Source organism: Mercenaria mercenaria, chromosome 7 (assembly GCF_021730395.1).
Source record: "Mercenaria mercenaria strain notata chromosome 7, MADL_Memer_1, whole genome shotgun sequence".
NCBI lineage: Eukaryota > Metazoa > Mollusca > Bivalvia > Venerida > Veneridae > Mercenaria > Mercenaria mercenaria.
The window spans coordinates 85,468,735-85,480,815 of NC_069367.1; the positions used below are offsets into that span (position 1 = coordinate 85,468,735).

The 12,081-nt window shown below is 32.9% G+C and overlaps 1 protein-coding gene across 1 annotated transcript; it reads right to left on the reverse strand.

Annotated features, from left to right (window-relative positions):
- Window positions 1–1,788: 1,788 nt before the first annotated feature.
- Window positions 1,789–8,866, reverse strand: LOC123543357 (uncharacterized). Its single transcript, XM_045329435.2, has 2 exons — window positions 8,716–8,866; window positions 1,789–7,553 (listed from the first exon to the last, which is right to left on the reverse strand). Exon 2 carries the CDS (start codon window positions 4,773–4,775, stop codon window positions 3,630–3,632), a length of 1,146 nt encoding a protein of 381 aa, XP_045185370.2. The 5' UTR covers window positions 4,776–7,553; window positions 8,716–8,866; the 3' UTR covers window positions 1,789–3,629.
- Between the last annotated feature and the right edge of the window lie 3,215 nt (window positions 8,867–12,081).

Genomic DNA, 12,081 nt, shown 5'->3' on the forward strand with positions numbered 1-12,081 from the left:
TATTAACAGCAGGTTTTGTAACGTTAGAACGAGCCTGAACGGACTTTTTAAAACTTACTTTTACTGTAATTTTATTAGCAGCTAAATTTCCGACTTCCGTTCCAATCTTTTTCGTTCTACTTTCAAGTGCAGATTTTCCTGCAGTTTCAGGAGTTTTTTCCAGCACTACCATCTGAAGATGCAACAGAAGATAAAAAACAATTTTGTTAAAGTGTCAAAGATACCTGAACCTTGTATAATTTCTTCTCCGTTCCAAGCATCAACATAAATAATCATTCCTTTTTTTATCATAAACTTTCTTGTACATTATATATTTATATTTTCTTTTAAAATTAGTGTAAAACTTATTTCTTTAAAATTGAATATTTTACCATACACATCTGTAATTTATATTCTAATTGAATTGATAATATTTTTTATTTATTTCAGAAATCCAACTCTGTTTGGTTCTTTAGTAAATGGATAAACTATTTTTAAATATGCTGTACTTAAAGCATAGGTAATGTTACTAAAATTACCATCAACAAGTGAATTGTCAATAAGATCACAATGAATGTAAATTGTATCCACACAGTTAGTTATATTTGGTGTTGTATTTCCCCATTCGGTTTTGTCTAAATAAATTTTCTCAAATCCAAGCAAAATTGGATATTCCCAAATATTATTATAACGAATTCTTTTATTATCGTATTCATCACTAACATTATGCCAAGAGTAAGTCATAGTGTTAATACTATGCAAACCAACAGCATAAGTTTTATTTTTATCTTAAATTAAGGAACGACAGAATCTAACTGTAAAATCGCTTGGAGTATTTTTATTATCGTTTTTAACAGCTTCAGAGCATAACACTATTTTTTGTTCCATTTATATATTCAGGAAAAATAATTTTTATATAACATTTCATGTTGTTCTGGTAACAATTTATTTATTTTTAATAGTTCATCAATTATGCTAATACCTCCGTTTTTCAGTTTCTCATTACTATTTTCAGCTTCAATTCAACCACAAATAAGTTATAAGTCTTTAACCAGTTCTTCTGGATTACAAACGTCATAACCTTGATCCCTAATTACATTTTCGAAGGACGGGGTATGATAAGATATGCGAAATGGCCCCCTAAAGAATTAGAATATGAAAATGTTAACTGTCTGAAACAGAAAAAAGAAGAAGATCATAATCGTTAGAACTATGACTTTAAAAAACTTCAAAAATAAGTTATTTGTACGACTCAGTCATTTAAAATACTCAAGGTCCGTGACTTTTACCGTTTTTACACGCAATTTACACACTACATGCTCGAATTTCATAGTGAGCCGGAGCTGGTGTCAAGCTGAAGTTTTGCTGAGAAAATAAGGTTACTAAAATATACATTTTCAGAAAGAAATCAGCTTTACACTCGGTCCGGCTCATATTGAATTTCCACTTTTTTCGCAATTTTTAGCCTTCGAAGGAAACAGGATAACGTGCTCATCTCTAAGCAACCGAACATCAAACAGATACTCGGGAGTTTTGTTCTAATCATGAAACTGATAACCAAGAGTTGTTTTTATCAGAAAATTAAATGTTTAGAAAACAATGAAGAATATCCAACAGGGAAAGCCACGTTCAAAACACGCAGCCTCCCCAAAGACACACACGAACTACCCTCACACACAACACAAGAAATGAAACACAAAGGACAAAACAAACAAATATAGGAACATAGTGGGGCACCGCCGTGGAACGGTCAGTGGCAAAACCACCACTGGGGAGTTTAAACCGGTTTATGGTGCACCTAACCTCACTCTTAACCCCACCATGTTCTAAAGTCACAAGACAGTGTAAATAATAGTAATCCCCGCCAGGTGAAACCCTAGCATACGTAAAGGCGAGTTTTATGAAAAAGTGAAACTGAAAGTAGATCTAGACATTTTAATTATCAGTTACATGTTTTAGATCTACTCGAACTGTATTTCGGGATTATATGCAAGTTGATTTTGTTTAAGCGGCATTCCAAAAGAAAGAATAAAGTGCAATTAAAAAGAAAATTGTTATTGTTATTGTTTACATAAATGTTATAGAGACAAGAAATATAACTCATGCATAGCACAACTAGTAGACATATATAGATAGTTCTTTTATGTAAAAATTATGACGTAGTTTGTATACAGTATACAAGTCTCGGTGAAGCAATCGGTACGCACGACGGTTGAAATGAAATTTTATGTCTAGTGTCAGTAGTATGCGAGATCAATTCCCAACAAATCCTGTAAAACTTTTATTCTGTCAAAAACGACAAAGTACTATTTTTTGATGCCGAGTTGCAAACCATATTGAGATTTTATATTATTAGCTGCGAGTTAAAACATTTTAAAATTTTTAACCGCGTTATTTGTATAATTAATTAGATCTATTCTTTTACTGTATGTCTGTGATAAAGTTATAAACATGTCTTTTTAAACTTCTTTTTTAATGACGTATGAAAAAAAGTAAGTCAACAACTCAGAATTGTTTCATCAATTTTAAAATGCTCCGTTTCATCGCCTTAAGGATTTTTATAAACAAATGTATTTTGAGTCAATTATTGTCACTGACATGTCATTTCCAACTCACAATAGTTATAACCTGGAAGTTTTAAACCTTTCTTAGGTAATAAAAGTAATATTGCTTTATGAATATCTAAATTACCTCCTGTTGTACTTTTAACCAACGTAGATTTATTTCTGCCACAAGAAGAACAAACTGCCTTAAGCAAAATTCTCCCGTTTTTCGTTTTAACATATTGAGGGTTTAAATTATCAGTATATTGTTTCTTTCAAACGATATATTTTATTCTGTAAACTCATTTATATTTTATAAAAATGTTACTAGATGGTATAAACATTTATGATTTATTGTATAAAATACTGAGAGTTAATAATGTAAAGAACATAATGAACAAATAATTATTTCCTAATTCACACATTACTAATACCGCTATCTTCAGCCATGCGTATGATTATTCTATAATCCTACAGTTAAATGATTTCAATAACATCAAAATATCATAGCATTCAGTCATGCGTAGGATTACACCATAATCATATGGTTGAATGATTTTAACTACATGAAAATATCATAACATTCAGGCAAGCGTATAAGTATGGCATACTGCTACGGTTGAACAGATTCAGTTGTTTGTACAACATTTATCTACGTAATTCTTGAAATACGTGTTTGATAGATACCATGCTTTGTTAGTGTTTTTTTATAAATCCTTCCTTTTTTGATAATATTTCTTTAAAACGCAACCTTTGTTACATGAATTATCAACTATATTCAACTCAACTCAAATAGTTTATTGCATTAAACATACAATTATATGCTTATAGCAAAAACATATATATATATAAGCTGAAGACTGGATTTACAAGGAGTATAAACTACACAGTAATAGTGAAATATAGGTTAGACTGAATTCATGCGACGGAGCTGACAACATGTTCATTCTCTACATAAGTTTGCAAAATATAAATATTTCGATAAACCTTTAACACTGTTTTAGAATCTGACATTAACAAATTGGTAAATTTCTGTAATGTAGGTCAAGTATAATAGTAGTGTTTCAAATGTTTTTTTCTTAAATCCTTGTACTTATTACATGTAATCTAAAAGTGATATTCGTTTTCTATTTGTCCAAAATTGCAGTTTTTACAAATTCTTTCATTCCTTGGCATACTTGTATATCTACCCTTTTCAATAGCCAAGTCATGAGACGACGTTCGAAATCTTGTTAAAGCCATTCTGAATCTTTTACCTTTTATAAAATCTAGATATTTTTCAAACTCAAAATTATATTCTAAAGTATTGTATGTTTCTAAGCGTCGGGAGTTGTTAATAGATCCATACCAGCTTTGATAAAACATATCAAGTATTCTTTGATTTATACTATTATAGTTAATCAGCATATTAAATTGATTTTGCCAAATATATGACAAACCACACTCATCGAGTAGATGTTTGATTTGAAATGCCCAGTTGCATTTACTATATGTATTATTTTGGTCGACATCAGTTTTTAACATCTTATAAGTTTTGAACAGTATTGAGTTTTCTTTAGATGTTAGTAACTTAACCCAGTATTTAATCATGATAAGTTTTCTATTTATACTCATCGGAACTCTACCAAGTTCTCCGTACAGCGCACTTAAATTCGTAGAACGCTTAACACCTAGTACTTTTCTACAAAACTTTGTGTGTATAAGTTCGACGTACGGTCCTAAATGATTACCCCAGATTTCTGCGGCATAATTTAACGTAGAAGCAACCAATGAATCAAATAGTTTAGACTTCTGTGATATTGGTAGATCTAGCTGGTTACATACTACAAAAAGGTTGTGTAATGAATACGAACCGTGTTGGGCAATTCTTTTTTGTGTACGATTCCAATTACCGTTTTTATATAAATATACGCCTAAGTACTTAAATGCGTCTACAAGTTCAATGCGGTTGTTATACAAGTAGAAACCAAAATGAGTATGTCGACCCTTTTCAAAGATCATTACCTTGGTCTTGTTCACATTAAGACGTAGACCCCATAAGTTACTATATTCTTCTATGTCATTCAACATAGACTGTAAAGAATTTGGGTCGTGTGCAAATACAACTGCGCCATCGGCAAATAATAGTAGAAATAACTGTAAGTCATCAATGTTCAAAATACCATCAATATTTGTATTAACGTTATTAACTATATCGTTTAAAAAGAAAAGACATAAAATGCTACTGGCCGGATCGCCTTGTTTTACCCCCATGGTCGAGTTTATAAAGTCTGAGTTTGTTGATTTGTAACGTATAAACGACTTAACTGATCAATACATTGATTTAATTGCTAGAATAAACTTTGTGCTTACGTTCGCATTTAGCAATTTTTGCCACAAATAAACTCTATCTATTTTATCAAACATTTTCTCCCAGTCTAAGAAGGCTACATATACTTTCTTTTTACTTGCTAGACTCTTAGATATGAGAGCATGCAAAATAAAAATACAATCAATAGTAGATGTATTCTTTTGAAATCCAAACTGATTGTCTACTAACTTTTGGTGTTTATCAGCCCAGATTGTGAGCCGTGTTACAAGAAGTTTTGATTATATTTTTGATATAATATTATTTAAAGTGATTCCTCGGAAATTCTTAGCTTCCGGAGCACCCCCTTTAAATATTGGAATAATAATACCTTCGCTCCAACTTTCTGGGAATGAACCGTCGGTAAATATTTTATTGTATAGTTTTAACAAGAAGTGGAGATATAATATCAAACGGATGTTTAAACACTTCCGCTATTAAATGGTCGGTCCCTGGGCTTTTAGAATTATTCTGAGCAAATACTGCATTTTTTTACTTCAGTTTCCGAGAAGTCTTTGTCTAGATCGTTATCAGAAACATGTACATCAGAAAAATGTCATATTATCACCAATATTACGATCATTTGGTGCATTAGAGCTATACAAATTATGAAAATGTGTAAATAAAGAATCAACTGTAACATTTTGTGAATCTTTAGAAACAGCTTTATATTGCGATTTTACATTTTTCCAAAAAGCGTTTTGGTTGCGATTTCGCTAGATTTGCTAAACGCTCGCCTTCTTTACGTTGAAATATACGCTTATGCCTTTTCTTTAATTTCATGTATTGTCTTTTTGAATTTAAAAAGGCCGTTTTGTTTTCAACTGACCTATTTCAAAAAAAAAGAATTTCTAGCTTTATTAAATTTTTTATGTGCCAGGAAGCAATCCTGATTAAACCATTTCTTTTTACCATCATTATTTAAATCAACAGTTGGTTTTGATGAACGTGTTTTTCCAAATACGCTGAATGCATTATCTTGCATAATTAAAGTAAAAGACCGCACCGTATCATCGACCGTATTGTTATTCAAATCTGAAATAAGGCGCTCAAGTATTAAACTATTGTCAAGTAGTTTCGATCGAAATGTGTTAATGGTCGTATCATCCCACGAGATAAATAGTTCCTGCGCGGTACTCTCGACACGTGATACATTCGGTGTGCTTCTACGTTCTATGCAAACATGAAGTGCGCAATGATCTGAAAATTCGGTAATTGGCAATATTTCAAATTGCTGTACGAGTGCAAAGTCTGTTTGATTTAATAAAAGATAATCTACAACACTTTGACCATTTACATTAAAAATGTGAAATCACTATCATTTAAGCGCTCATTACCTATCAAAAGACTGATCGTTTTACAAAGTTCAATTAAACGTTTTCCTTGTACATCTAAGATTTTATCTACATTACTTCTAGGAAGAGTAAATAAGTTTACTTCTAATTTATTACTTGTATCCAAAAATCTGTCAAAATGCATAAAATCAGACTCATCTGCTGTGCGACTGTTAAAGCCGCCATTCAGAAATTTTTTTCCTGGGGCCTTAAACTTTTCAATTCCTAATTCTATCTGTTCAAATATATCAATTTCAGCACGATTTATTACTGTTGAATCGTGAGGTGGAACATATACACAACATAGATAAACGTCAGAGTTGAAATGAAACAAACTTTTACATATCCTTAGCCAAAAAATACCACATTGATGTTTATCAACAACTTGTATTTTATCACGTAAATATGTCTTATAATAAACTGAAATGCCTCCACTATATCGTCCCTTTTTGGTGTTAGGAGACTTATTTCCATATAAATGATATGCACAGTGACCTTCAATATCTAAATTATAATGAGAGTTTTTCAGTTTCAGTGAGAACAATTACGCAATGTGGTTTAATAATTTCTAAAAAGTCAACATCCGATATCTTCTAGGTTTTTTGAAGTTTTGACACATTCATCTAAAGTTGATGGTTCGCAGGTTTCAATATCATCTTCTGTTCCAATTTCATTTTTATTTCATTATACCGGGTTTCCTTTGTTTTCGTTTTATTACATTCAATGTTTATGTATAGGGCGGCTTGACACATAAAGTATGTGCTCTTCACCACTGTACCTATGAGTCGTGCAACATCAAGTTGTAATAATGAAATGAATGAACTGGAACGCAGAAAAGTGCCATTCAAATATTCCACATGAAAATGCTAACACAACCAGCCGTGTCCAACTGTATAAAAACAGTTTGGTTAATTCCGACTAGATACTAAAACGTAAAATTATTATCACTTCCAAATGCTATGTATCAACACATCCTGACATGTACAACAGTAGCTCGACGAACTCCCCGGAAACACTACCAGATAAATTCCCTTGCGAAGAATTAATTGTTTTATATTTGTTGATGGTACGTCTGGAAGTAGTTGTTGTTGTTGTGGCTGTTGCAAATTCATCACTTTTGACTAAAAATTCATGATTTTTTTTTTTCATTTAGCTTATTTCAGTAGCATATATAGTTTTACCATTATTTGCTTTTATTAAGCAGTGAAGTTGATTTATATATTCAAAACTTTTAAAAACGAATTTTGTGCAGTCCTCGTTTGTTATAATATTTATAATATCCTTTCCTTTTAATAAAACAATTGTTCCAGGTAATCAATAAATGGAATCAAACGTTGGTAAATGTTATCCCTGAAAATAAAAAAAGAAAATTGTTTTTTTATGGAATAAGGTCAACGTTAACAAACAAGCCTTTGAACGGTCAGTGGCAAAACCACCACTGGGGAGTTTAAACCGGTTTATGGTGCACCTAACCTCACTCTTACCCCCACCATGTTCCTAAGTCACAAGACAGTGTAAATAAAGTAATCCCCGCCAGGTGAAACCCTAACATACGTAAAGGCAACAGAAGGTATTTAATGTAAAACACAAAAATGCTCTTGTTGATATAATATAAAAATGCAATCCTTAAGAACCTAAAACGCATGTACTCATTGCATTTGCAGAAGACAGAGCAACAAGGGAAACACCCTTAAGGACCCGACGGAACAGGCCAAAAGACAGAAATCAAAATAGCTCAGTCCTGGTGGGATTTAAGAACTACAAATCATAGTCTTCCACTTGATCCGCCAGACTCAATCAAAGAGGAACGCGTAGCATCCAACTGTAAAAGGGCTGAACACCAAACATGCGGTGTGTCTCAAAACAGTTGGGTCATAACCTCTTTTCATAAAACGTTTAATTATTTTACTAAATACAACTGGAAAATTGCCATCACCCAAAATCTTACGAAGTTTGTAAAATAGAAAAATTGGAAACTTCACAGGTCGCTCAACACGACAAAAACGAAAATGTTGCAGGCTCGGTTTGATTGAGCCTGTTCATGGACGGTAGTGGAAATCCATGCTACCGTCCACGCCCTCTAGCCTCGGGTTGAGCAGAACTCCACATTTACACATGTTAAAAGTACAAAAAGTAATTTAGAGACATCCGCAGATGTATTCAAACGACGGTGAACATGGAACCTTCAATGATACACGTGTTGAGGTGTGTAATTCCATGAAGAGCGGCATTTGGTCCCCAGATAAAGTAAAGGGTTTGCCCCAAACGAGAAAACAATGAGCAGAACTAAACAAACTGGAAACCACTTCCCCATAAAAAGCGGGGTTTGATATATCTTCCCGCAGATGTGATTTTAAATTCCTAATGTATTTTAAAACCAGATCTGAATTACGATAGTAAAATTTAGAAAAGTATTTACGTAATTTATAATAACGGTAGCCTTGTTAAAAAGGCTTAAAGACATATGATTATTTTTCTAAAGTTAGTTAAAAGATAGCAAAATGTAACTTACATAGTAATTCTTTCCTTTCTATCGTTGTATGTATTATAAGTTTGCAGTATAATGTTATTTGCTTTTATACAATCAAAGAAACTTCTAGTGTTATTGATCAGATAGGTTAATGTTGTGAAATACGTTATATTTGTTTACACGTTGCTTCGCAACAATGTTGTTTGAAATGCCAGCTAGTAAATAAATGTAAATAGTTTATTGTAAACCAGTATTGGTCAGTAAACTGTAACCACTCTACCTTGCAATACAAGGTAAACATTATTAAATTATCAACGACTGGGTCAATATTGACTTAAAACTTGAGGTTAAATCTGTTTTATAAATTGTTTATCTGTCCGGACGTAAAGCTCTCAGGGACTTACGTTCGTCAAACTAGAGCTTTTCACATAGTAATTTTTTAAAAACTGTGTTTTCTTAATTGGTCAAACCAAAGGTTTTCACTATACCAAAGGTACTGGGTCATCATTGGTCAGTTTTGGTCAAAGGCTAGGGGTCAAATGAGGTCAAAGACTTCGCACCATCATAGTACTCACTACTGAAACTCATACTCTGATGATCATAATATTACCAAACTTGAATTTGAAAGAGAGATTATTTTAACCAGATCTGCAGGTCAGTGCCTTTAAGATTAAAAGTAATTAGTCGTGTATATTAATAGGAATTTCAGTATAAATTATGTGGAATAGTAAAACGTGGACGGCTGTTTGTCAGTGTAGCTTATGATTATTTGATAAATAGCGCTGTCGTTATTTCTAAACCTCTTCAGAACATTAGTTTTTTTCTCTCCTATTAAATAAATATCTATAAATGAATAGGTATTAGTTCTTTTTCACCGAAGATATTAATTTTTGGTATTTCATGTTCTTGTAGGATCTGAAGTACTTACATTTTGGGTCGCAGTGTTCCTCTCAGTTAGACCATATAGACTAGTAGTTAAACAAATGATGCTTCCGACAGCGATTTTGAGATTGAAAGAGAAGGCAGTGTGATCGAGGATATCATTGAGGCTAGAGCGAGAGCAATGAGTGCAGATGAGGGCAGCGAGGACGACAGTGACGAGAATGAAGACGACAGGGAGCGGGTGCGTAGGTTTATTAGGACGTGATGTGGATGTTCAAAAATGTGTCAGAAAAAAACTTTTCATTTCAAGAGATTTATATGCATAGATTACATGTAAAGGATATGGACAATAAGTCTAAGGATATGTATGTTATGAGGGTTGTCAACAAAAAGTGAGTTTTTTCCATCTGATAAAATAAAACTTGGCAGAGAGAGAAAGCGTGCACCGACTGAAGACCTTTACCTTAAATGAACTAAGTATGCAGGAAAGCATTTCTGGTGTCTTTCGCTATTGGCAGAAATTACCTGATTTACAATCAGTTACCGTGTGAAAACTAAAGGGGTCATTCCATGAAGAAGGATTGCCCCAGCCAGCTGCTCCGAGGGGACGGGACAATATACTCCCTATATTTCTGCCATCTGGCACTACCAAGAAAAAAGAAAATGCATTGCATGAGGAGTATGTTTCATTGTGTAGAAGTTCTAGTTCTGGATGTAAGGCCGTTTCTTTGACTTTATTCAAAACATTTTGTCAAACTGTGTACCGTACCACATATACTTATAGCAGGACCGAGAGAGGATATGTGTACTCATTGCAAAAAGATGATATAGCGCGTGAACCGATCCTGAGAAATTAGAGGCAACAACAGAATTGCGAGACCACATACCGGTGGCTCAAAACGTAAGTATGATACATTTAATATTTATTACTATACATAGAATTTCTAATTATTCTTTCTTATTTCCTTTTTACCTCCGATGAACAAATACTTTAAAACACTATTGGAATAAAATAAGTAATTTTCGAGAATCGTTTGGTTGAAATACAAGTTTTCAGAATTGTTTAAGAATGTAACGTAGATTTAAGAATAAAGTTGCTGTGTAAATCTAAAGAATCAAGACCTAGAAAAGCTTACTTACGTAGTACAAAATCATTATGTTTCATAATTCTTAGTTGAAAGTATGAATAGACGGAGATTGTATCTTTAAATAAACAAATAGGAAACACAAAAAAATGAACTATTTAACATGTGAATCTGTTTAGCAACTCGTTACTATGTTTAATATAGTTTTCAAAATTTGTATATGTATTGTATATGGAATATGTACATGTAAACATTCTAGTTTTTCAAATATTTTTAATCTTTTATTTAAGACGGCAGATATGTTAGCAAGATCATTTTTAGGTACCTAAGACATTTATTTGAAATAAGATTACTACTTAAATAATTAAGTTACATGTACATATTATCACATAATGGCATAATGCAATTTTTCCTATTGAAAAATTTCCACTTTTTTCATGTTAATTATCTAATGGTATTTATCATAATGTACATTGACTTTCGAACCTTTTAAAATTTAAATTGACTCATAAGCCCAACATGTCCGGGTGTTAAAAATTTTCAATTTATATGTATTGGTATTGTACATAACACGATGTCACTATAATAAAATTTACTTACTTACTTACTTACTTACGTAGATATTAAGTGTTAGCATCCCTCTCGATGACGTAAAGGAATGGACAAATGAGTAGATGTGAGTTAGATATTCATATTCCTATTCAGCCATGATTAAATCTTAACAAATTGTCAATTTGTCTATCACACAGCTATTAATTTAGCAATTTATTTCTTAGGAGAGAGAAAGGGTTATAAAACGAGTGCATTACGAAGTGTATAGAGGACCCGGACTACACTCACTACACTTTTGACTTTAGTCAGAATGTTGCACTACCGCACAGATCTAGACAGATTGGTCCGCTCTTCTTTCTCACTTTAAGGAAGGTCCAACTTTTCGGTTTCCGCATAGATGGCATTCCTCGAAAGCTAAACTTTCTTATGGAGTAAGATCAGACAATTGGTTCCGACGGGAAAAACACCGATGGCCCGAACGCAGTACTATATATGCTGGATTGGGCTCTACAAACTTACGAACGTATCAAGCCCCGGTTCTCGATCCACTCTAATAATTGTTCAGGTAAATATATAGCCATAAATAAATGCAACATGTTTTTATTGAATATAATTTGAAAAGGCCCACCCGCTTAGCTCAGGAGGTAGAGCGTCGGTCTACGGATCGCGGGGTCGCGAGTTCGATCCTCGGACGGAGCGCATGTTCTCCCTGACTATTTGATTAACGACATTGTGTCTGAAATCATTAGTCCTCCACCTCTGATTCATGTAGGGAAGCTGGCAGTTACTTGCGGAGAACAGGTTTGTACTTGTACAGAATCCAGGAACACTGGTTAGGTTAACTGCCCGCCGGAACATAACTGAAATACTGTTGAAAAACGGCGTTAAA